Raw genomic sequence first — 26820 nt, 5'->3', positions numbered from 1 at the left:
ACCATGCCAAATGCAACACAAAGAAAACATTTTCAAGCTGTTTTTTTTTTAGTAAAATGCTAATCTAAAATATTTGAAACCATGACAGACATGCCTGTCTTACCCAGAACAAAATGGACAGTTCTGTTTTACCCGCTACATAAATGGATCGAACTCCAATGGTGGTGGTGATGGGGTTCCCTTAAAATGTAAACAAGTTATCTATAGTTCCATAATCATCTCACAAGATGACACAATTCAAAATTACACATTTAGAATTATATAAAAAGATCTTTTATAAAATCTCTTCTATTAACTGCAAAATTTACCAAGAATATAACCCTTATAAATAAAAGGATTGCACAAAATAATGATAAATCTAATCACAAATTTTAAGATAAGTGAAAATGTCTTTCAAATGAACATTTTATCATAACACATGTAATAATGTCTCTTTTTAAATAAAAAAGTTAACTATCTCTGTAACACTGGAAAAATTTTAAATCATAAAAAAAGTAGTTTTATGTCATACATAATGTGTACACATATTGTATATTGGAACTTCATATAAGGCAGATATTTATACATAAACATTGATGGTACACAACATTACTTTGGTTTTCTGTTTGCTAATGCTAATATTTTCTTTATATGTTCAGTCATATATTTATTAAGAAGTAACAAGAAATCTGACTAACTATAGGTTTAAAATGCAGTAGGAAATATTAATGTTTCATTAAATACATATATTTTAATAGCAATTAAATTATGAGATAAAGTGAAGTCTGGAGGTCCTGAAAGACATCTATAGTAATTAGCTGATCTATCCTAAAATTATTAGTATGCAAATAGGGTACATGTATTTCCTCACAATACATGATGCAATCATTTCTTCTCTCTTTTCTAGATTCACTTTTTTCTTTGACTGATCAGGCTGAAGGTCATGTTATATTTTAAACACAATTACATAGGGGTCAGCCTTAAACTATAGTGTATACTAAGCTAAACTTATAAACGGATTAGTTCTTGTCTTTGGAAGCAAATTGTATGTGTGATAAAAAATGAAGCAGTAGCTCCCAAAAATCCTATTTGGGCATCTCAGAGTGGCAAATCCAACTTTGAAGAAATCCTGCATCATGATTGGAGGAAATAAGCAAAACAATAACATGTGACATCAGTAAGAAACATATGTATTAGTAATTAGGGTGTTGTACAATATCCATGGCTCATTTTCTTCTCAACCAACATTTGAAATTTATTTTCATTAAAATTCAAAATAAATGCATAGTTATTCCAAAGTTTTATCAGCCATGAATATTCTAAATACATTAAAACAGTGCAGTGACTCACTGGTTGCCTTGGTGATTCAGTGTCACACTCTTGGTCCTGAAGTGAAGCATGTCATATTAGCTCTTTGTCACAGCACACAAATTATTTAACAGATTTTATAATTAAACAAAGAAGTGTAGTAATAGTCTTACAACCTGAATAAATGTGATCATAGGTTCTCAGGGACCTCAAACTTTCATGATGATACAATTCCTACCTTATTTCCACATTGCAGTTTTCTTTTTATTGATGGGTTTAATCTACATTTATCAATTTATAAGTTATTTTTCATACAGGTAAACAACTTTTTCTTCAAAATTTCGTTTTTGAGAAAACTGAATTTTTAACAAGCACATTTTAACATTTTATAAACTTGTTTCGTATTTTTTCGTACTACCTACCTCAAGTTATTATGATAGTTTGACTAAAAGGAAAGTATTTGATTTTAAGTCCTTACCTCTTCCTCATCCCAGCCTTCACTCGCCCCGGCCAGTTGATAATGCTTCTTTCTGATTTCTCCAAGTTTGTACCTCTCCGTTTCTAATTCCTTTTCTAACTCAAGTACTCGCACCTACATGTATGAAAGTGTAAAATTGAATTATCTATATTGGGTATTAATCAATTATAAAACTGGTGTTACACCATTAATATGAATAACAAGCATGAAGCAAAAAAGTGTGAAAAACTGATTTGCTGGACTGACAGATGGACAGACAGACAGACAGAGTGCAAACCTATGGTCCCCTTCAACTTCGTCAGTAGAGTACTAAAAAGAGATGTGGGATGTAGGTCAATATGGGTGTTGAGGTTTCCTCTATATCCTGACCTGGTTCGCCACTGATTTCTTTGATTAAAAGTTCTGTATGATTACTCTGTGTTTAATGGACACCTTACAATTGGACTTGTCTATTGTATTTCATATAGACTTACACTGTTTAAACAAGAAAATCAATATAATTCTTATGGATTGATCTAATCCTTGATCTTTCCCTACATACATATAACAGGGTTGATTAATTCTCAGTTTAGGGGCAGATTAGGAATATTTCTAGAATTATTTAATAGGTGGTTTTAAGGAGTTCAACCAACAAAACATTGTCTGTACCATTTAATAATTGTTGTAGTCCACATTAGTCGACTGAGTTTTTACATACCTGGGATTGCATCTCATTCTTTTTAGTCTGCATCAGTGAAAGTTTGGAGAAATCCATAAGGCCTATAAAATAAATAGTCAATGATAACAAAATATGTAAACTGTTAATTAAAACTGCATCAACACTGTTTAAATCCAGTTTTCAACATATCAAATGATAAAAAATCAGCTTTTGTTGACTTGTAACTTGGATAGAGAGTTGTCTCATTGGCACTAATATCACATCTTCTTATATCTATTTTAGGCAGATAAAGTTACATAAAGATTTAAATTACAAAGAAATCAGTATTTTAGATAGACAAAGGGGAGCTTTTTATGTAAACTAGTTTTATCCCATCACATTGAGCCTGTACCAAGGCTACACCATTTGCTTTCATTGTTGTGTGTCTTGTTTGTACATTAAATTTTTCATAGGAGTCGGGTGTTGTTGATAAGTGTAAGTCTATTGTAATGCAGTCTTCACGCTCAACCACAGGCCCTTCAGCTCAGGCTTGTAAAAATGATATCGGGCCTGTAAAAATAATCTATATGGCTGACTATGCAGTAACAGCTTTGCTCATTGTTGAAGACTGTATGTTGACCTATAGTTGTCAATTTCTGTGTCATTTGGTCTCTTGTGGAGAGTTGTCTCATTGGCAATCATACATATCTTCTTCTTTTTATATTTATGGGACAATAGAATCTAAATATAATTTTCTTAAAATTTATCTTTTGGCAAGTTTATCTTGAAGACTAGTAGCACTATTCCATTATTTTTGGTAATTCCTACATCTTCTAAATGAATTATTTAGCAGCTGAACTTCATTCTGATTACAAATTCAAGGGTCACTTCATAAAATGTAATCTGGGTTGAGTTCAATATCATAGCAGCTACGTAGCGGCTATGTAACTGCTATCAATATCTATGTAGTAGCTGGTTTATATTTACACGTTCAATAGTTAAAATCTACGTAGTACTACATAGCTGCTACGATATTGAATGCGGCCCTGGTCTACTTTGACTATGATTTATGTCTGACATAAAATTTACCCAAAATGCAATACACATTCTGAATAGATCCATTACATTTTATGACAAAATCAAATCTCTGATAAAAATTAATTTTACCTCGTTCTTCAATAATCTGTGATCCTTCCCTTGCTGATCCCACAACCTTTCCAGTGTTTTCAGTCACCCCTTTAGATGCCTCTGATAATGAAGTTAGTTTTTTACTTCTCCTATCAGCCTTGACCTTTGAGGCAACAACCAGTTGAGCTGTACTTGCAGCTATCTCATTAGAACAGACGATCAACTCCTCAAACTTTCCTTTGCCCCTCACTACCTTGTCTGCAGCTTCCCTGTAACAATTTAATAACACTAATTTAAAAACGAAATCAACAAATCATGTTTTGACCTTACCCCAAAACCAAGTTCTATCTCTCAAAGTCAGAGATGACCTGCGTCAGTTTTCAATTAAACTGTTGTTCATTTTGATTTTCACATTGCTAAAATTTTCATATGTGATTTCAAAAATTTGAGCATTATTTAATCAGATTAAAATCAACCCAGAAATACAGATTTCACCATTGCAACGAATGTGTTACGACATTTCTCCACTTGAGACAGTTGAATTCTAATATTTAAAGTGCGTCTCCAAGCTTTTTAAATGATTAAAATTTAACTGTTTAGAGAGGCGAAATATTGTAATACACAAGTTATAGTGGTGTAATCTGTTTCTCTAATAATTTTTATCCTTCCTTTTCAAAAAGTGTGTTCTTTATATGTGATATCATCAGACATGGTTGCTTTTTTTTCATGACGTCACAATAGGAAATAAAGAGACCAAGAAAATTTTACCTCATAATTAATCTTTGACAAATCATTTGCCGAAAACAGATATTTCAATTATGAGCAGATTTTTTTTTTATCTCACACCGATCAAGAAATGTGAAAAAAAGACAAAAATAAGAGAAAATACTTGTATAAACCCATTTCATAATATATCTTGTCATTCAATAGAAACTTACATCAATGCTGTAGCTCCCCAGCCTACAGCTTTAGCTGCTGATAACAATCCTTCTGTCCATCTGTGATTCTTCTTATAAAACTCTTTTTCTGTAGATGTTCCCTATTAAATTATATTTTTAGGATGAATTTACTGGATATATGAGTAAATACAGCAACTAGAATGAATTGAGGAATATCATTGAAAGACTTCTTTAAAAAGAAAATAGTGGTAATATATTTGTATAGGTAACAAAATAATTCTCTTCTTTCTGTACTGCCATGAAAAAACAAACATATCAGATTCTAACAAGAATGTGTCCCTAGAACACCGATGCCCCATCTGCACTATCATTTTCTATGTTTAGTGGACCATGAAAATTGGGTAAAATCTCTAATTTGGCATTAAAATAAGAAAGATCATATCACAGGGAACATGTTTACTTAGTTTCAAGTTGATTAGTTTTCAACTTCATTAAAAACTACCTCAACCAAAAACTTTAACCAAAACTTTAACCTGACGCAGGACAGACGGAAGAACGAACGAACGAATGAACGAAGGGACGGACGGACGCACAGACAGACGCACAGACCAGAAAACATAATGCCCATAAATGGGGCATAATAAAAATTCTTATCATGTTTTGATCAAAAAAAAAAAAAAAAAAAAAAAAAAAAAATACAAACTAACTGCTGCATCAATGCTAATGCACTATAGTATTGTTGTAATCTTCCATTAAAAAATCTAAATAAGCATTAATGGCCCCAAATTATAACGTGTATTACTCACTCTGCCCTGTGCCACTATTTCCTTCTGTAAATCTCTTGATCTTTCTATCAATATTCTTATTGCCTACAATAATAAATTTGTCTGTAAATTTCAGCTCATAAATATGAGAAGAACTTGGTGTTGTTTTTACAGAATTTGTGGAGCATAGTCTCTCACTCAAATATGGAAATAAACACTTATCATAAACTAAAGGAAATATCAAGGAAAAGCTAAAAATGAGAAAACAATTACAACTGATTTTTAAAGCTTGTTTTTATGTTGTGCTGTTACACAACTGTTCTAGGAAGGGGAGGGTTGAGTGCTCGTAAACATAATCTGTGTTTGCTTGTCAGGAGCCTGTAATCAAGTAGTTGTCCATTTCATTTTTTTCCCCCGTTAATCATTTTATCATAAAACATAATTATTTCATTTTTTGTAATGTCTAGGCCTTTTATAGATAACTATATACTGTATGAGTTTTGTTCATTGTATGGTGAAATCAACACAGCTTAAATCTGCTTTATTTTGAATCTGTTTGATAGATCTCATTGGTAGTCTCCATATTTTTTACATATACCCTAAATAATATAAGGGTTAATGGGTACCACCTCAAGCAACTGGAGATTTATTCATTTTTATTGGGGAGGGGGATACTGATAGCTTAAATAACGATGTCAAATACATATTGAATTGACAAAAATTATCAACTGCAAGTTAAGACAAAACTTTGTCTTTTTAAATTAAAATTTTGTATTCTATCTTTTCTATATATATACTTACATGCATAAGACTAGTACAAGAGTCCAGTATACTCTCATTTACTTTTAATTCTACACCACTGGTAGCTTCTCTTGTCTTTTCTAACATTTCCTAAAAAAAAGAAGATAATAAAACAGTTCTACTTTATAGTGCAATTTAACAATGTCATTTGTTGTTAAACTGATTAAAACAACTGGGGATGGTTGAGGAATATCTAATGATGATCAAAAATAGTTTAAGCAAACAAAATGTTCCTGTTAAATTCATGGTGGTCATTGTGGTCTAAGTTTTAACTTTGCAGAATTTTGCATTGATTCAAATTAATGGGTTTTGCTCATTGTTGAAAGACTGTTTAATGACCTGTATTTATTAACTTTTATGTCGTTTGGTCTTTGGCGGAGAGTTGTTTCTTAGGCAATCATACCACATCTTCTTATTTTTATATAAACAAAGAAGATATCGGGTAAAAATTAACTCTTCTCATTGACATTTCTGTTACAATTCATTCATAAATTTTTGTTTGGTTGCTGTCTCATTGATGCTCACCCACATCTTTCTTCCACCTCTATGACTCTTTCGTACTTACAGCTATTCTCCTAGCAGCCATCTCAATAGCTGCTGTCGTGGAATGCATCTCTGTATCGACCAAGTCCCCAATCTCCTTCTCTTTAATCTCCACAAACTTGGGAACCAGATCTTCTGCCAGTGTTATCATCTTCTTTACACACTGTACAGCATGGTTAACATCAGATTCTATGCTAGCACCTAAAATAAAATTACATTCAAAATTGTTAAAATGAAAAACCAGATAAACATGAGAAATGTCTTTGAAAAGATGGATAAAAATCTAGTAACAATTTTCTGGACATTTTTAGGTTCTCAACTATCTACCATTTAATTCTTCACTGTAAGGTTTGTCAATTTTGCACAATATCTTATTCAGACTTGTTTACTAAAAAATTACTCCTTTAGTATAATTCCACTGTGCTAGGGTAAATGATCTACCAAATAAGATCACAAAACATTATTCGCATTCTTTAATCAGATAGAGTATTGTAACTTTAGATTTTAAAATATGAATCAGTGTCTCTAATTTTATAAAGAAATCAACAAAGTACAAATAAAGCAAAAATTTATTGGTGTACCTGTTATTTGTATAATAGTTGGCTGATTGCAGGATAAATAACAGTATGCGAAGGCTTAAAAATATGTCCTTCTATTTTTTATACCCTTTATGTATTTACCTTTTCCTAATGTATCCAGCACCTTAAGTCCACTTTCACCAGCTTCTCTACAAGCATTACCTAACTCTGTAATATAAAATAATTACACTTCATAATTTTTGCACTAAATCAAATAGTTTCTTTGTCCCAATCAAAATATTTTAGTATGAGAATATGTTATTTACAGTGATTGTTGTTGCAATACTTTTACATATCATTTATGATATTCATTTTGCTGATCAAAGGAATAGAATAAACAAAACTAAATCAGGCATATAAAGGAATAACACATTTTTTGAACCAACAGATTTCTAGTAGATTTGATAACACAAACACCTACCTTTAAATGCCTTCTTTATCATAACAGCAACTATGAGAAAAATATTGTAGGGTTTTATGTTCAACCTGTTCAAAATTTTGGTAAAAGTATGAATATCTTTATCAAAACCTCACATCAGCATTGTATATATCTTTTTTATCACATATTTTGTACTGATATGTATGTTTTTGCATGGCCAATAATAGCCGGAAGTCAAGGTTGGTTATCAGCCCTCGAAATCCCTATCAAGCCCCCGATTTTAACTTCCGGTAACCTGTCAATCAAATACTATTTGTAAACAAGTTGAACACAATGAAAAGAAATTAAAAAAGTTACGAATCTGCTGTAGAAGAAAAAAGTAGAAATCAACAGTGAAAATCACAAAAGTGTTCGTAAAACTTTGATGTCAAAAAGAATTTAGAAAATATATGAAGTCACACTGGAATGAGTAGCGATATAGGATTCTTCTTAAGCATTTTTTAACATATATATTTGCAATTCTTTGAATTAATATATTTATTGTTAATTATTTCTGAAACTTTTCACAAAACATTGTTTACCTACTGTGATATGAACTTTTTTTTTTAACTCGCAGTGATACATTTTAATTTTTTTTCGATAAATATCTTTTGAAGAAATATCAAACATGATAATTTGGTGTAAGCTATTTGGTTTCTCTTGCGTAAAAATATGTGATAAATAGATTATTACATGTCATTTTTCATATGGTCCATGGTATCAGCCCACGACCCATATCAAGCCCTCAGGCTAAAGCCCTCTGGCTTGATATGGGAGTCTAGGGCTGATATCAGGGCCATATGGAAAATGCCATGTAATAATCTATAACTATATACCGATATAAGTGCCATTGAGACAATCTCCATGGTTCTATATGAAAATCTTTTAAATACAAATTATTAGACCTATGAACTCTTATTTTTTCATTCTCTACCACAGGTAACACACCATATATGTTAAATCTTACCTTCCCCTGCTTCAAGATTAGCAGAATGGGTTGTAGCAATACCATGAATCACACAGTCTCCAAAGTGATGGGAAAATCCAGTGATTGTTTTCACAAGATTGGCCAACTCTGAAAGAATAATATTGTTTTATTTATACAGTGGCATATTTCATATAGATGATTGAAAAAGCATCTTTTTAATTTTATAATTATGACTCCTTTTCATAATTTTGCTATCACTTGTCAAATTTGAAAAATATACAGATATTTATTTTTTATCAAATTGACAATATTTTCTTAGTCTACATGAAGCAGTAACAGTTTTGTTAAACTTGAAGTAATTTAGTATTCAATCTTAAGTTTTTAATATTATATAATTCATCTTTATATACATGTAGGCTGACTGTATACCTGTTCTGTCACCATTGTATTTTCCCTGCATTCCTTTAATCGTTTCCAAACTGGATAGCACTGGTTCTGTTCTCATCAACAGGAATTCTAAACATAAAATATATTTATTATAGTAGACAGACATTACATATAATTTAGTTTATTACAAACTTTAAAGAGCATTATCATACACATAAATTCATAAACATACATTTACATAGATGTTTCATTATATTTTTTTTGTAAGACAGGGGCAGTGTCAGTAGTCACTTTATAAAATTCCTATACATAATGCCTTAAGATACAACCACACACACTATCTTTATCTTAACTACCAGTTCTCATAAATTAAAAATAATTTCAGGAACAGCACATGTAAGAAAATTTTCTTTAAATATTTTTTTCCTCCACGCTTTCTTCAAAATACAAAATAACTGACATCTTAATACAAACTTTTGATATCTTCCACATTGATACGTAATCTTTCTGTTAAATAATTTATTTAACCCTAAGTTTATTCTATGAAAAATAACATTTCTCTCAGATATATATGTAAACTTTGTATTTCTCCTCTCTTATTTTAAGTTGTTTCTTAGCTTTTCATGAATCTCTTATGCTTGTAATATTTCCAGTTCACTTACCTGCTGTACATTTAACAGCTATGTGTGTAGGATTTTGAAACTGATCTAAAGCATCTTGTATAATGACCTTGCCCTCTTTTATAGATGCATCTGTAAGAAAAATACATTAAATATCGATTCAACTAATTATAATAAATGTCCAACGAATTCAAAATCCTTAAATTAAAGTAATTTGACATGAGAATAATTTCTCATTCCAAGCAGAAAGTTCTGTGTTACTCCTGGACATGACCGGTATTCAACATTGACAATCAAAACTTATCAACAGCTGATTGCATTGAGTGTGTAGGTAAAGGAAATATCTTTGGTAAGCTTGCTTCTTAGCTGAAACGTGAAGTCCTTACTAAGAGACATATACAACCCTCCTTTCAAAGTTGTCTAGTCCTACTGACAGTTAGATTGGTTATCTGTTGGACTAGTCTATTCTTAAAGGAGGGTAGTTTACCTAACCTAATAATGACTTCACAGTTCAGTTAGCAACCAAGCTAACCAAAAATATTACCTTTACCTACACACTCAATGCAATCAGCTGTAATAAAAGTCTTATTTCTGGATAATCTTTAAGTTAAGTAGTTTCTGAAAGACACCATCAATAATCATACGTTTCCAGGTAAACATTAAATGAGTTTCACATTTAAGAATTCTACATTGAAATTTGTACAAACAATTAACACACCACAAATCAATGCCTTAAAGAGAAATGGCCAATCTTACCCAATAATTGTTTATGTATCAAATCTATATCTCCTGATAGTTTTTGTTCTCTGTTTTGTTTTTCTGACTGACTTTGACTTAGTCTGGATTCCAAATCTGATATTTGTTGTCTAAGCTGTTGTTCTAAGGATTTCTTGTCAGACATTTCTTGTTCCAATTTTGTCTGGAAAATAAAACAAGTTTCTATTCTATGCCTTTTTATAGCTTCTTCATAATCTGCGAAACATGTATAACTGGAGACAGTGAAACTGTTTGATTGATAATGGTTTCTTATGATGTCAGCAAACATGTACTATTTTACAGAAATAACAGCATCGGAGCTGTGGAATTCCAATTCCATTTTCATACTTTCATGGATAACATATATTTTCTATTTGAACAACCATAACCAACAGAATATGATGATTTTTGAAAAATAAATTTAAACATATGGTGATATGACAAATTTCTTGTTCCATAGATATATTACATTTAAATACCTTTAGTTCTTGTAATTGATGATCAAGCTCAGTGTCTGAAGACTCTTTTTCTATTTTTAATGCTGTAAATTGTTGTTGAAGAGTAGTTATTTCCCCTGTCAGAGAACTCTCCTGTGTCCTTTTCTCATCCTCCAATTCATTTAGTTGTGTTTGCAGATTAGAACATTCTTCTTCCGATGCTTGTAACTGGTTCATTAAACTAGACTTGGTGTCCTCCAACATTTTTAATTGATTTTCTAAATGCTGAAAGATATTTAAGTGATTTCTAATTTACTGATAAAAATAATTGAGATTATAAAAATTTTATATTTTCAATAATCTGGTTTAATTCAATCAAATATTTGTGAGGGTGCGTGGGTGTTGCAGCCTGTAGCTCAATGCCATATATGGCTTGGCCACTGCGGCGCTCGCAGCATGAATCAGAATTTTGGAATTCCCGGATCAGCTTGAATAGAATTTTGGAAATCCCGTATCGGGCACTTGTTAATTTGCTGTCGACGAAAGCAGATGTTATTAGTTAAACTCTCCAAATATCCAAAAAGAAGATGCCTAACAAGAGAAATGCAGTAGGATCGCCATCAAGGGCCATGGGGAAGAAAAGAAGAACGAGCAGCAGGACAGGAGGAAAGAAAGTACAGAGTGAAGAAATTGCACAAAAGAAAGACGGAGCTGGCCGGAAAAGACATGTCAAGAAAACAAAAGAGGTCGGACGTGTGGTGGCAGAAGTACCTGAGGAACCTGAGGAAACTACTGATATCTCATCAGGTAATGAGTCGGAGGAAGATGCACGGGCATTTCCCTCTTTAAGGCACGAAATTGCAAATAATTCCATTGATTTTACTCCACCACAAGAATCTAGCGTTCATGACACAGTTGGGGAACACGTGTCTTTTAGAATTAAAGAAAAGATTTGGGAGGGAAAGTTTATAGAGCTTCATTCCCTTTTGAGAACGCAAAAAGAAATGGAAGAGGTTGACGAGGGCGATTTGAAATTAAAAAGGGGGAAAATTTGCATTGAAAAAAGATCGTCGGGGGTTTATTTGTCAATAAATGAATGGACTTCAGCATTCATGATTTTTATGAGTGTTTACATTGAGAAATACAGCACACGGGCACAAGAATTGTTAAAATATATGCGCGATATAAGATTAGCGGCAACAAGGTCAGAAAACTGGGCCACCTATGACGAGCAATTTAGGCTAAAAATAGAAAAGAATCCAAATTTATCTTGGGGAAATATACACGGCGAATATTGGCTATTACACATCACATCTCCCACAGTACATAACAATGTGTCAGTGCAATCACAGGGTTATAGAAAAAATACACAAAATCGTGGTAATTATAACTCAAATGAAGCTACGTTTTCAAGCAGTAGAACACATCAACAATCACAGGTAACTAGCGGAAGTGTAAATATGTCATGTAAATACTATAATAATGGTACTGACTGTCCCTACTTCCCTCGTTGTAGGTTTAAACACATATGTGAAATATGCAGTGGCAAACACAGAAAGGCCCAATGTAATAACCGGGCCCAAGGAAGAAGTAACAAAAAGTATTAATTTTTATTCGTTAGGAAGTACTCCTGTAAAAGTATCAGTCTTGAAAAATTATTTAGAATTCTACCCACTTCACAATGTAGCACATGAAATTATATCTGGTTTCAAATACGGTTTTTCATTAAAATATTTTGGCTCTAGGGAACCAAGGGAGAGTTCCAATTTAAAAAGTGCATTACAGCTACCCAAAATTTTTAAAGAAAAATTAATGAAGGAAGTAAAACTTGGTCGCATTGCTGGTCCTTTCAGATACCCACCTTTTCCCACACTTCAGGTATCACCAATGGGGCTAGTGCCAAAAAAGGATGGGGATTTCAGACTTATTCAACATTTATCCTATCCTGAGAATAATTCAATAAACGATTTTATTGATAAAGATCATTGTTCAGTGCAGTACAGTTCCGTAGACGAAGCAGCATTTTTGATTAATAGACACAAAACATTTGCCCGATTAAGTCAGTGCGACGTAAAAGCGGCTTTTCGTTTGTTGCCAATTGCCCCGCACGATTTTGACTTGTTGGGGATAAAATTTCAGGGTGAATATTATCTTAATAAAATGCTCCCTATGGGGGCCTCAATAAGTTGTGCCCTGTGGGAGAAATTTGCAAGAGCTTTGCATTGGATAATACAGCTTAAAAGCGGAAATGATGATATCCTCCATTATTTAGATGATTTTCTTTTTGTCGAGTCGAGCCAAACATCAAAAGTTGGCAATACTTTAAAGTTATTCCAAGAGGTATGCAACAAAATAGGTATTCCTCTTGCCAGTGACAAGACCACTTTGCCGACTACATTACTTATGTTTTTGGGTATAGAATTTGATACACAGAATTTAATAATGCGACTTCCAAATGAAAAACTTGTCAAACTCTCCCAAAAAATCAGAAATACCTTGAACAGTTCTAAAATAACTCTTAAAGATATGCAATCCCTTCTTGGGCTTCTAAATTTTGCTTGTAAGGTAGTTGCTCCAGGCCGCACCTTCTGTCGCAGACTCATAAATTCAACAATCGGGGTTAGAAAATCGTATTACAAAATTCGAGTAAACAAGCAGATGAAAGCAGATTTAGAAGTTTGGTTAGACTTTTTAAAACAATACAATGGTGTCACTGTAATAACAGACAATGTATGGGTTTCAAATGAAAAATTAGAGTTGTTCACTGATAGTGCAGGGGGGTCCAAAGGCGGGTACGGTATCTATTTTGCAGGTCAGTGGGCCCAAGGCATGTGGCCAAAACATTGGGTTGAGGCTGGAATCACCAGAGATATGACATTGTTAGAGTTGTTTCCAGTTGTAGCTGCTCTTATGTCCTGGGAATCCCATTTTGTTAACAAAAAAGTTATTTTTCATGTTGATAATCAGGCGGTTGTTCAAATCATTAATATGAAAACTAGCAAATCAATTAGAGTTATGACTTTAGTAAGACAGATGGTTTTAATGAATTTAAAAAATAATACATTAGTTAAGGCAATTTATATCCCTTCAAAACAAAACCAAATTGCTGATTGTCTTTCTCGTTCTCAGTGGGGGAAGTTCAGAAGCCTAGCTCCAGAAGCAGACCAGTGGCCAACCAAAATTCCAACACAGATCTGGAACATTTAAGTCAGGTGGCTGACTATATTGTCAATCAAGGTGTGTCCAAAAATACACAAAAATCATACAATTTGGCTCTGTCAAAACTTTGTACCTTTAGATCATCTTATAAATTGAAACAGGATTGGCCGGTGCCAGTCAATGATTTGTTAAATTTTATAGCTTTTTTGTCAGTACAGGGTCTTTCGGGGGGAACCATATCATCTTATATATCAGGAGTTTCATACCATCATAAAATTCAAGGGATACAGGATACTACAAAGTTCTTTATAATTGGAAAGGCATTAGAAGGAATAAAAAGAATTCAAGGGGGAAAACGTAATGACATTAGAGCACCAATTACAGTGCAATTGTTATCAGATATGATAAGTTGTTTAGATAAAGTATGTAAGAATAAATATGAAGCTGCTTTATTTTCAGCAGTTTTTTCTGTTGCCTTCTTTGGTTTGCTAAGAGTAGGGGAAATCACTACTTCAAAAGCCAAGTCTGTTATAAATGGCTCCAACTTAACAATTTCAGATATTTTAGTTAGGAGAAAAGTCCTAGAGCTAAGAGTAAGGTGGTCAAAAACTGACCAAAAGGGAAAGTCTGTTACTTTGTTGATACCGGAGAACGGAAAAAACTACTGTCCGATACGACTCATTAACGAATATTTAAAGGTACGACCTACCTGTAACAATTCAGATTTGTTTATCCATTATACTGGTATGCCTTTAACTAGATACCAATTCAGTAGTATACTGGAAAAAGCTTTACATTTTCTTCATATTAGTAAAGGTCATTTTAGGTCACATAGTTTTAGAATTGGGGGAGCCACGGAACTAGCCAGGCAGGGGGTCTCAGAGGAGGTAATTATGAAATTAGGCAGATGGAAATCGCATGCTTATTCTCGATATATAAGGTTACAATTTTTCTAGTTCAAAAGGCTAACAAGCTACAGGTTTTCACAGGTCCCAAGATTTTATGGATTGTTGGAAGTTCCCTTGTTCATTGGGCCAACGTAGAGGCGAAGAAATATGGTAGAAACAACCTGGGACTGGGGTCAAAAGGTGTAACAACATACTGGATTGGGCAACCTGGCTTACAGTTTAAAGATTTGGACTCCCTACTGGACGCAAAAAGAAATTGTTTACCTTCTCCTAATTTTATTATTATTCACTGTGGAGCTAATGATTTGACAGACTTAGAATTGACAGGGAAGGGTTTAATGGAAAATGTAAAATGTTCTATCCTACGTTACAAGGCTTTATTTAAAAAAGTTATTATAATATGGTCTTCAATGCTACAGCGCAGATACTGGCATTTTGCTCCCTTGAATGCGGGAGCAATAATCGAACAGAAAAGAAAAAGAGTGAATTCAGTGGTCAAAAACTTTGTAATAGAAAACGGGGGGAAAGCTATATTACATGAGAACATTAGGGCAAGTGAAGTGTCTTTATACAGAACAGATGGAACTCATTTGTCTCAAACTGGAAATCAGGTTTTCTTAAATAATATACAAGGGGGTGTTGAGTCTTTCCTACGCACAACAAATTCAACTTTTCCAATAAATCAATTATGAAAATTTTGTGGAGGTGAGAACCCCAGTCAGATTTGGTAGCTGACTGGGGCTCTCATGTGGCGGTCCAGGGAGACTGGTAGTGATTGGGGGATTATTTCACTCGGCCCTTGCTCTGGGCCTGACAAGTTCTACAATTTGCAGGTTTGGAAAATGTGGTTAGTGGTAACAGTGGGGTCTACAGATGGGTAACGCTGGGACCTCCTCCACCTCATCTTATAGAGGGGAGGCCTACACCTGCCAACAGGTGGGGCACTTATAACTGGAGCATTGGTAATACGAGTGTTTTCCCCCGGTCACTCCCCATGGTAGATGGTGGTGTAACCGTGTTTAACTACCAGGGGTTTTATGACACTATGTCAACATAGGTCAGCTGATAGCCATTGTGTTAGGTAATCGGTAGTCACCCTGGCGCCTCAACAAAATATTATAGAATACTCTGTAGCCAAAGTAATGCCACAAAGTAAAAAATGTATATTCTAGTCATGAAAATGTAAATACAAGTTGGTGTAATAAAATGTATGTTTAATTCAATGGATTGTTTTTGTAATAGTTGTAAAAGTTATAAAGGAAAAACAGAGGATGGAACCTCTACACAAATGAGTATAATATACAGAAAGTCTGTATCATGTTAATTTTGGTATTTGTGAATTACTGTAAAACAACAGATAAAGAGAGACAACTCTAGATTAATTTTAATCACTTTGTGATTAAAGGAAGGAATTCAACATAGTTTACAAATACGTCAACAACTCTTGATCGTTGTTCTTCATCTCATTGTTATTAGTTCAGTATTGATATAGGGTCTTCTTCTATGAGTATTGCAATTAATTGAGATTATAAAAATTTTATATTTTCAATAATCTGGTTTAATTCAATCAAATATTTGTGAGGGTGCGTGGGTGTTGCAGCCTGTAGCTCAATGCCATATATGGCTTGGCCACTGCGGCGCTCGCAGCATGAATCAGAATTTTGGAATTCCCGGATCAGCTTGAATAGAATTTTGGAAATCCTGTATCGGGCACTTGTTAATTTGCTGTCGACGAAAGCAGATGTTATTAGTTAAACTCTCCAAAACCCGCCCACCCTCCCTATGAGAATAGTTGCTGCTGTTTTTGTTTTATATTTTCAGGCACTGGTTTGCTGTATTTGATCGCAATATTATGGTTACCAGTATTCAAGCCGGGCCTTCATAGTATTGGACCTAGACAGGATTGTTAGAAATAAACTTGCGTTGCTATCATTTGGACATTTCCGTCATTAAGCACGTTATTAACATATGGACTATTGTGATTTAAGCATCCAGAACTAATTCTAGTTTAAAGAAATTAACAATTAGAAAGAAAACAAGACATTTTAAAGAAATTAATTTTCTTCTACTATCCTTAGGCGCAGAGTCAATTTTGAATGGGGGGAGGTCCAGGGAGACTGGTAGTGATTGGGGGATTATTTCACTCGGCCCTTGCTCTGGGCCTGACAAGTTCTACAATTTGCAGGTTTGGAAAATGTGGTTAGTGGTAACAGTGGGGTCTACAGATGGGTAACGCTGGGACCTCCTCCACCTCATCTTATAGAGGGGAGGCCTACACCTGCCAACAGGTGGGGCACTTATAACTGGAGCATTGGTAATACGAGTGTTTTCCCCCGGTCACTCCCCATGGTAGATGGTGGTGTAACCGTGTTTAACTACCAGGGGTTTTATGACACTATGTCAACATAGGTCAGCTGATAGCCATTGTGTTAGGTAATCGGTAGTCACCCTGGCGCCTCAACAAAATATTATAGAATACTCTGTAGCCAAAGTAATGCCACAAAGTAAAAAATGTATATTCTAGTCATGAAAATGTAAATACAAGTTGGTGTAATAAAATGTATGTTTAATTCAATGGATTGTTTTTGTAATAGTTGTAAAAGTTATAAAGGAAAAACAGAGGATGGAACCTCTACACAAATGAGTATAATATACAGAAAGTCTGTATCATGTTAATTTTGGTATTTGTGAATTACTGTAAAACAACAGATAAAGAGAGACAACTCTAGATTAATTTTAATCACTTTGTGATTAAAGGAAGGAATTCAACATAGTTTACAAATACGTCAACAACTCTTGATCGTTGTTCTTCATCTCATTGTTATTAGTTCAGTATTGATATAGGGTCTTCTTCTATGAGTATTGCAATTAATAACTTGATGTAACACAATGCAGCTGTGATTTTCTTTATTTTACGTTGAGAAATTCCGAAAATACAATAACAATGTAGGCTATTTATTTCATTAAATTGAGGGTTGCTAAAAACACACACCCCAAGCAACAAAAAAACATTTCAAATAACATCTCTTAATGAAAAATACTACTTCCAGTGGGGTTAATCACTAACGAAAATTTCAGATTGAAGTTACTTCATTTACCTTTTGACTAAAAATTGTGTTTATAAATATTGTAGCCACTAACTTTCTCAGGTGAATCTTACTTTCACAGGCTTCAGTTTAGTTCAACTTTTGGATAACCCTCAAAATGTTCATACTTGTTTGATTTTCATAAACAATTCGTATGATCTAAAATGCCTTATAAGTATCTCTAATGCTTGATTTTTTTAATGAAATGTAATATGTACTTTTATCTCTTCAATTTGCGGTTGTCTTAGTGTGTTGGATAAGACAGAAATTGTTTGCCTTGCAACAGACAACCTACCTCCCCATCATTTGTTAAAATGTTTATTTACCTCTTAAGAGGGCTTTTAAATTAAACATCTTCATATATAACAGATGGCACCATTCAGAGTAAAAAAATGTCTGCAGTAAACGCCAGCAATGTAATAAACTTAATTTATTTTTTTTTAAATTCAATTAAACCCAAGTGTTATCTTTTTCCTTTAAATACACCAATTAGTGAGTTTGACGACGAAACATGATGTTTCAAACATCAACTTATGTTACACACCATTTAATTTTTTTTAAATATACCTCAATATGGATGTCTTCCATGTTCTTCACTAAGTCTGGATTCTGTAAATATGTGCATATTACATCAGACATAGCTGTATGGTACCAGTAAGAAACTATATGCTTCTGGTACTAAACAGCATCAGACATAGCTGTAGGGTACCAGTAAGAAACTATATGCTTCTGGTACTAAACAGCATCAGACATAGCTGTATGGTACCAGTAAGAAACTATATGCTTCTGGTACTAAACAGCATCAGACATAGCTGTAGGGTACCAGTAACTACATGCTTCTGGTACAAAACAGCAGAAAATGTTACATGCACATCAAAATCTAATTCATGGGTGAGAGGTTTCTCAATATGAAACCATGCATGTTTAATGCACTTATTAAAACAAGACCATGCACAATATAACATGCCAACCTCTTTATCTGTTTGTAAGTCTGTATTTTTAGCCATTGTCATGGCCAGCTGGGACGAGGTCTGGTCAGCACTTTGTTTTAAGCTTTCCTGAATCACCTTTCTCTCTTGTTCTATGCGGTCCATTTCTGATTTGGATTCCTAAATTAAAAACATGCAACATGCAAGTCACATTCCCAATGCAAAGATGTTAAAAACATTAACAATAAAAAGACTGATTCATTTCAATTAATTAAATTTATGCAAGAGGGTTCACAATTTTTATATTCGTAGCTAGCAGAAACAAACTGCTTACATTCATTGTTATGACAGTGAAAGCAAAAATTAAAGTATCACAATTACACAAATCTCTCTGTATTCAGCAGTGTCTGAGCCCAAATCATTATTTATTTTTCTCAATCATCTTAATACCATTCACTAGTCATTACTTACATGCATTTTTAATGGAAATCAAATTGTCATGCTTTCGGTTTTCATGAAAAAGGAACAGGTCAAAAACTAACAAAGTTTTAGTTTTAGTGAACTTTAATCAGTTCTGTATACATAAAAGGATCAAAATCTCACTCATTCACTTCACATGCAAGCATTCATTTTAGTACAGCTCAAATGTTATTCATAAAAGTAAAACTCTTTAAAAAAATTATCATCATCAAATCTAGTTATTATATTTCAGGAGTTACATAATATACAAAGGATTTTTGGCATTTAAAAACTACTAAATATAATGGAAGTACAGTTTAAACATTATTGAATATTACAATCATCAAACATAAGAAAAGTGCTTTTGACCAAAATTTTTTAGTAAAAAGAAAAATGTTGCTAACAAAATTTGATATCTGCTTCATTTAATACAAGCTAATGTTTTTAAGTGTTGTAGTTTGTATTCTCTTGATTAAGTTATGATTGTTTGCTTTCAACTTTTTTTTGTGTTTTGCCATTATGTTGTTTCCTAATAACATTTTACTAAATGAAAAAAACGTTTTTGATTTTGTAAAAACATGTTTTCAATATCTTAAACAAATTTTCCATATGAAAGATGTTTAGAACAATGGCATGAATCCATGTTAAATTCTCCATGTGAGTGTCATTTTCACTGATATGCCTCCCTCCCAAAAGTGCTGAACTGATTTCTGTTTGTTTTTTGTCTTTTTGAAATCTTCATGATCTTCACTAACCTTCAGTAATTGTTCCTTTTCAGCAACAGTTCTTTTTTCTGCATCTAATTTCTTTGTTACTTCAGCATTCTGTAAAAAAAAATTGTATTAGTCAAAACAAGTTGAACATATATATGTCAAAACCAAATATTGCAAACGTATATAAAAGCATTGGTTGTAGCTAATTCAACTAAAGATCTGGACATAGTAAAATAAAAAAATTTAACAATGACATCATTGATATTTTTGAAAAAGATAATAGATTCCTGAGCCTGTTTTTCATTGATAAGTTTCTGGAAATGTTCATGGATAGGAAGCATACAATGTTATTTCTATTTAAATACAGTAAACCAACTTATTTGCGTGGATACTTTATTTCGCGTTTTACCCTTTCTTGACCACTTCGCGGCTATTTAATTTCGCGATTATCTGATTTACTTGTTGGAGTTTATTAAGGAAAGATCAAAGATTGACATATTCACGACGATTTATATTCGCATTATTTTTTTACTTGCGAGTCGCAAAAATAAATCGGTCACGAAAATAAGTTGGTTTACAGTAGTGATATAATGTGAATGTTCACCTCTCCATCTGAAATAACTGAGAAAATGAGAAGTTGTCAGATACTGAAAATTCAGAAATTATTGCGTACATTTATTATAATTGTGATTTTGTCATTTTAGACTTAAATGCTATTTAAATTTTTACAATTTTGAGAAAAATCCTGTTTAATTCATATAAAACATTTCAAAATGCGAGTTTAAATTATTGCGTTTACAACTCTGTCGCATTTTTCGCAATAATTAAAACCTTGCAATAATTTCTGAATTTACAGTAACCTTTACAACTTACTGTTCGTAATAGTGAGACATGTTCCTCTCTTAATTTCTGATAAATATCTTTCATCTTCTTGAACTTATCTTCAAATCCTTTTGCATGTTCTAAAAGCAATACAATAATGTAATATATCAATTTAGAGATAAAATTCATTTGTCATTCAAAATTAAAATTATAATCATCCTATTTTCTAGTTAGGTAATAACTGTTCTGGGTTCATATATTTGTTGGTTGCAAATTAAAATCACTGTCAGTTGACATTAAAAACAATTATTATTTATAACCAACAAATAGTAAACAGGAAAGAATTTTCTAAAAAATCTAACTTGATTTTATCCTTATTCTAATGCCATACTGTAATTAATGTGTGCATTAATTTATTATTGCAATTTTGTCATTTTGACTGAAATGTGATTTTATTTTTTGGGATAATGAAGAAAAAACCTGTTTAGTTCATATATAAAAAAAATATGTGAGTTTATATGCCATTATAACCATGTCACATTTTTCACAATAGTAAAACATCTTGTTTAATTTTAAGCAATAGGAAAACAATATTGCGATTAAGAACATGTGACAATGATTTCTTACTTTCAGCGTCTGCTAGTTTGGTAGCAGCCCCAACATGTACAGTCTCTGTCTGTTTTAACCTCTTCTTCAATTCATCATTATCCTAGAAAACAAAATCAGGTACTGACTATTTTGAAACAGTTTTATAGAAATTAGGTCATTAACTCTGTGGTGTTGAATAAGTTACAGAATATAAAAGATGTTTTCCCCTTTTGTAGATATACCTTAGTCTAAGTATTGAGAAACTACAAAAATGAGTTGAATCAACAGAAAACATTGGCAGTGCAATATGTTATAAGGCACACACTGTGGATTCATTTATTTTCAAGGGTATCAATTTTCATGGATTTAGAAAACTTGCATTTTCATGGGTGTTTGATTTCGTGGCTTTGCCAATATCTACAAAGTTGTTAATTTCCGTGTAATTTGGTCTCTTGTGGAGAGTTATTGCATTGGCAATCATACTACATCTTCTTTTTTATATAAAGCCTATAGAAAATGTGTAATGTGTAGATCATTTGACTTCGTGAATCACCTGTAACAACTAAAAGTAACAAAATTGGTATTCAAGGTGGGTACCAACACGACAGGGAGGTAACTCTGTATAATCAGCTAAACGTTTTAATTACGTTGTTTTGTAAGGGGAATATTAAACTCAATGATCAAAATTGGTGTTTGTCAAACTGCTATATAACCAGTGTAATTTTTCTGATAAACTGGTTGGTTCAAAACTTTTGAAATTTATATATTTTGGTTAAAGGGTCAAAGTAAATACTTTGTCAAAATTTTATGAAAATTAAACGAGCCAAATTAATTTTAGTGAAAGTGTTGGGCACCACCTTAACAAATTATAATGAATCAACAGTACCATTTTTTTATCTATCAATTTAATTTAGGGGGTGTTTCAGAAACAGTGTTTTTGGATGAAGAAACAATTTGTAATGAAAATCCAGTGGGTAAAGCAGGTACCTCATGATTTAAAAATTTATAAATAAAGTCTTGCAATTGGAATTTAGCTAAAAATTGCCACCAAAGTATTTTTTTCATTGTTTTGAATCATTAATACAAACTTTTAAAGACCTATCAGCAGACAATCGTAACTCTGATAATATTTTCTCTAATCTGGCTATCTCTTCTTTCTGTGCAGATAAAATCTTTGTGTCCTATAAAAAAAGATAACAGGTCTGAATTCTTGTAAAACACTCTTTAATTAAGGCAGTTCGCTTCTCAGTTTCAAAGTAATTAACTTTTCAAAACACTAGTTTATATAAATAGGGGATAAATAAAAGAATCAAAATAGCCAAAAAAATATATAGGTCACTGTGCTTGTTTTCCAGATATTGGCCATTGAAATTTTGGTGGGGAAAATATTCTCTCTTGACTTTTCTTAGCTTTATCATTGACAAGTTGAAGTTCTCAAAAACTGTTAAAAAGTAATTAAAATTTTACAAGTCTTTTACAGATGGCTTATCATTATACATGTATAAGATTAACAAAAAGAAAAATGGGGGTCAGCGGGCAATTTTTTTCAAGGCATTCAAATGGATAAAACCAGAGGATTCCGAAAATCTGACAAAAAATCTAAAACATGACAAGCCAGCTTCCTTAAGGCTGTACATACACATACACCATACTACTTATTTTTCTTTTCATATAAGATTTCAAAAAAGGTCATTTACCAAATATATGCAGATTCTAGATATGTTTTCTACTTTTGGTTTGAGACCCAAATGAAAAAATGCAAATATAAGGGAAAAGTTTGAGTCAGCCTTTTCCTGCCATTTTTTAAAACTCAAATATCTTGAAAAGAAGCTCAATAACCTATCAATATTTTTTGCGTTTTTAGTTCTTTCGATTTATAGTATATATTTTTAAATCTAGATTGTTTTTAATTTCACCTTAGTACATTCTTAAGGACAAACTTATTCTAGCTAATCAATTTAAAACTCAATGTGTCAACGGAAATTTGTTCTGCATAACAGAGGTTCCCCTGGAGTTTTTGTTAAAATAAATGCCATAATATATGTTCCTGTTGTTTATCAAGTTCTCTTTATTCTGTAAGGAACACATACTGTAATATTACAATGGAAATAATATTACAGAATATTTCTTCCACTTTGAACTAATATTTTAAAGAAATTTCTATCTCATCTTTACTACTCAGTTTTTTTCTTCATACCATTATTAATCACGTGGTTTACTTTTTTTTTTTAATAAAAATCATGGTAAAAAAAAATCAATATTCTATGGTACATATAATAAACGTATTTACACTTTTGGTATTTATCTGAATCTTGCCTCCGAATGACCTTAGATCTACTTCGAATCACCTTTTGACGTCAAGCAACAATCACTTTTAAATTGTGACGTCAAATATTTTAAATTATGATGTCAAAGTTTACAGGAACCTGTGTGATTTTACGTAATGGGGACAAATTGCATACAAGTGTAAATATATCTATTGATATCTATCTAAAGGTGCAAAGAAAACATCATTATTTTCTATAAACTTTTCTGTTGCTTAGAGATACATAAAAAACCACTTTGAAATAAAACTAACCTCCAATTTTAATCTTTCTATCTCTGATCGGAGATACTGGATTTCTTTTGTTAATCTTTCTATAATATGATCTCTGTAATCAAATGTTTCATACAATATTATAATGACAAAGTACAGAATACTATAAAATGAGCACAAAACCATGAACATTTTTTTCAGCCAATTCCATTGAGTGTGTAGCTAAAGGTAATATCTTTGGTTAGCTTGCTTGCTAGCTGAACTGTGAAGTCCTTACTAGATAAGGTATACTATCATCCTTTCGAAGTAGCCTAGTCCTACAGACAGATAGAGTTGTAATCTGTTGGACTAGTCTACTCTTAAAGGAGGGTAGTTTCCAAACCTAATAATGACTTCATGGTTCAGCTAGCAAGCAAGCAAGCCAAAAATATAACCTTTAGCTACACACTCATTGAAATCAGCTGTAACAGCTTAATCAACTCTATTGTAATTCATTAAATTGCTGTTAGCTAATGTTTCAGTAGAAATATTTCATGAATATCCAATAGAACTATTTCTTACAGGTTTAGTGAAAATGTTTTACGCAAATTCAGAATGAAAGATTTCATGCATATTCAGGATAATATTAAAGATTTCTTTTATGAGATCAATATCTTCATATATTAATGCACTGTCAGTTTATGATTATATTTTGAGCGTGGCTAGTTTGAAGACAGCTTTGAAGTCAACATCAATAGTTTGTGCCTGTCACACTATTTATGCTGATATCAAACTAGTACAAAAATGTACTGTAAACCAACTTATTTTCGCCGATACTTTATTTCACGTTTTACCCTTTATTGACCACTTCACGGCTAATTAATTCTTTGATTATCTTATTTACTGGATGAAGTTTATTATGGAAAGATCAAAGATTGACATATTCGTGACGATTAACATTCGTGTTATTTTTCTACTCGCAAATGTCCCAAAATAAATCGCTCTTGAAAATAAGTTGGTTTACAGTATTATAAAAGACGTTATTTACCTTTCATCAACTTCAGGAAAGCCATTTCCAAAATTATTCACCTGTAATTAAATGAATCATCAATTACCTCTTAGAAAATATAAACCATGTATATTGAATTCTATTTTTACAATTTTCCATCAAATAATCCAAACTTGCTTTCTTTTGTTCCTAGAAAGTTTGATATGTAAAGAAGAAAATAGTTCAGGGATTTCAAATTAATATTTGCAATATAAATATTGACGATGATACACCTTAGTCATCACAAAGGTTCCTGTAAAATTTGAAAGTCATAAAACAAAATATCAAACACCACAATGGAAAAGAGATTGTTGTATGATGCCATTGTTAAAGTGGACAGATTCTCATGAATGTCAACAGGGACAGATTTCAAAATAGCAACAAGGTTTATTGGTGCTCAACAATTATGGAAAATTTTTTTTTTTTGTGTAAATGTGTGTAGTAAAATTGATGAATTACAATTCTAGCGATTTATTTTTGTGAAACCACAGTATACAGATGATCATATGTAGATTTTGTTTGGGCTTCCTACAGAGAAAATCAAAATCCTTTACCTGTAAGACTGGTTGTGAGACTGATGTGTCAATCAAATCCTCCACTTCAATCTCTGGCTCCGCCTCTGGTTCTGGTTCATCTGGTACCACAGCCACAGGTTTCACATGCTTACTGAAATCTGAGGCTATTAAAAAGTTGGGAGGTTCCTGAAAATATAAAACATTTCAATTTGTTACTTGTTAAGTGGATTGTGTTTGGGTGACCAAAGATGATAGAACCTGTAAACAAAATTGCCATCAAATGTTTTGATACATATTTTTTTTTAGGACCATGAATGATATAAATGTTCTTTAATTTAGAGATTAACTGACTTCATGAAATATATAATAAACAATTTTTGTACTAAGAATATTTTTTTTATAAACAATACTTACATCAGGCAAACCTGGAACTTGGACTAGATTTTTAAAATATTGTAAGTTACTACTACTCAAATAAAACTGTTTTAATCTGAAATTAGAAAGAAACATGGATAAGTTTTTTCTTACCTATACAACATTCAATGGACTTAGAAAATGAAAGCTAATACAACATTGGGATAATCTTTACCAAATTTTTAAAAGAACACTTGGCATATCGGTAAGAAAAGTTATCTGTTTCTATACACCATGTACACATTTTATATATCTAAATATTTAAAAAAAAAAATTCTGATGAAAATCAATATTTTCTTAATCAATGAGTGTTTTTCTTTTTTATCAATTACATTGATACTGTGGCCTTTGGCTGTTGTCTGCTCTTTGGTAGGGTTGTTGTCTCTTAGACATATTCCCCATTTCCATTCTAAATTTGAACCATCAACAATTAGTTCAATTTCCAAATCATTCTTTTATGTTATTAGACCAGCTATATATGTGATAAAATACCTTTTATACATGGATAGAAATCTGTCTCTATGGCCAGATAGTGTGTCGGGAGGAAGACCTGAAAAATGAAAAAATATAATCAAAAGTACTCGCTTTATAATTTTTAAACATGGCTGTGAAAGTAGTGTTCACTGTTCAATACTTGTACAGAAACTTTAATCTATTAAAAGTTTATGAACAATTCTAAAATTTGAATGTCATTGGTGGAAAATGAATTAAAACACCTTTGTGAGCAAGCTCACTTACCCCAAGCCAACACAATGTCATTGGGAAAATAAAATTTAACTGGATTCTGAAGTCCTGAATTTCAAAGACTCATAACTCCTACAAAAGTCTGCTGATAAAATGTCTTGTGGGGAAGCACATCTACATATTATGTGTTTATTATCTTCAACTATTCATGATGATCTGTTGACAAACTTTTGTAGTAGCATATTAAGGAACAAAGTCTTAGTTCACAAGAGCATTACTCCTAGAATAAAAATATAATCATTATTTCCTGTCTTAACCA

The 26820-nt window shown here is 32.2% G+C and overlaps 2 protein-coding genes across 6 annotated transcripts in view; one reads left to right on the top strand and one right to left on the bottom strand.

Annotated features, from left to right (window-relative positions):
- The window catches only part of LOC134680826 (huntingtin-interacting protein 1-like), a 52717-nt gene that overhangs the window by 6739 nt on the left and 19158 nt on the right, over positions 1-26820 (bottom strand). For 4 of the 5 annotated variants that reach the window (XM_063540066.1, XM_063540068.1, XM_063540069.1 and 1 more), the window contains exons 1-24: positions 26310-26366; positions 25818-25893; positions 25443-25589; positions 24889-24929; positions 23904-23976; positions 22414-22506; positions 21365-21446; positions 20789-20877; positions 19958-20026; positions 18786-18923; positions 10704-10946; positions 10225-10387; positions 9511-9600; positions 8891-8977; positions 8501-8608; positions 7218-7283; positions 6560-6738; positions 5995-6084; positions 5236-5298; positions 4469-4569; positions 3570-3799; positions 2463-2524; positions 1766-1879; positions 1330-1365 (exon numbers count right to left, since the gene is read on the bottom strand). In XM_063540066.1, the coding sequence (XP_063396136.1) occupies positions 1330-1365; positions 1766-1879; positions 2463-2524; positions 3570-3799; positions 4469-4569; positions 5236-5298; positions 5995-6084; positions 6560-6738; positions 7218-7283; positions 8501-8608; positions 8891-8977; positions 9511-9600; positions 10225-10387; positions 10704-10946; positions 18786-18923; positions 19958-20026; positions 20789-20877; positions 21365-21446; positions 22414-22506; positions 23904-23976; positions 24889-24929; positions 25443-25589; positions 25818-25893; positions 26310-26320 (2451 nt within the window). In that variant the 5' untranslated portion in view covers positions 26321-26366. Of the gene's footprint in view, positions 1-103; positions 181-1329; positions 1366-1765; positions 1880-2462; positions 2525-3569; positions 3800-4468; positions 4570-5235; positions 5299-5994; positions 6085-6559; positions 6739-7217; positions 7284-8500; positions 8609-8890; positions 8978-9510; positions 9601-10224; positions 10388-10703; positions 10947-18785; positions 18924-19957; positions 20027-20788; positions 20878-21364; positions 21447-22413; positions 22507-23903; positions 23977-24888; positions 24930-25442; positions 25590-25817; positions 25894-26309; positions 26368-26820 lie in introns of those variants that run through there. The other variant, XM_063540070.1, reaches the window with a different exon arrangement.
- The window catches only part of LOC134680827 (uncharacterized), a 157080-nt gene continuing 141493 nt past the window's right edge, over positions 11234-26820 (top strand). Inside the window, exon 1 of the mRNA XM_063540072.1 lies at positions 11234-11407. Within this exon, the coding sequence (XP_063396142.1) occupies positions 11249-11407 (159 nt within the window). The 5' untranslated portion in view covers positions 11234-11248. The remainder of the gene's footprint in view (positions 11408-26820) is intronic.

Source organism: Mytilus trossulus, chromosome 8 (assembly GCF_036588685.1).
Source record: "Mytilus trossulus isolate FHL-02 chromosome 8, PNRI_Mtr1.1.1.hap1, whole genome shotgun sequence".
NCBI classification, from domain to species: domain Eukaryota; kingdom Metazoa; phylum Mollusca; class Bivalvia; order Mytilida; family Mytilidae; genus Mytilus; species Mytilus trossulus.
The sequence above is the reverse complement of the archived record's forward strand: the minus strand, read 5'-3'. Positions and strand labels throughout refer to the sequence as shown.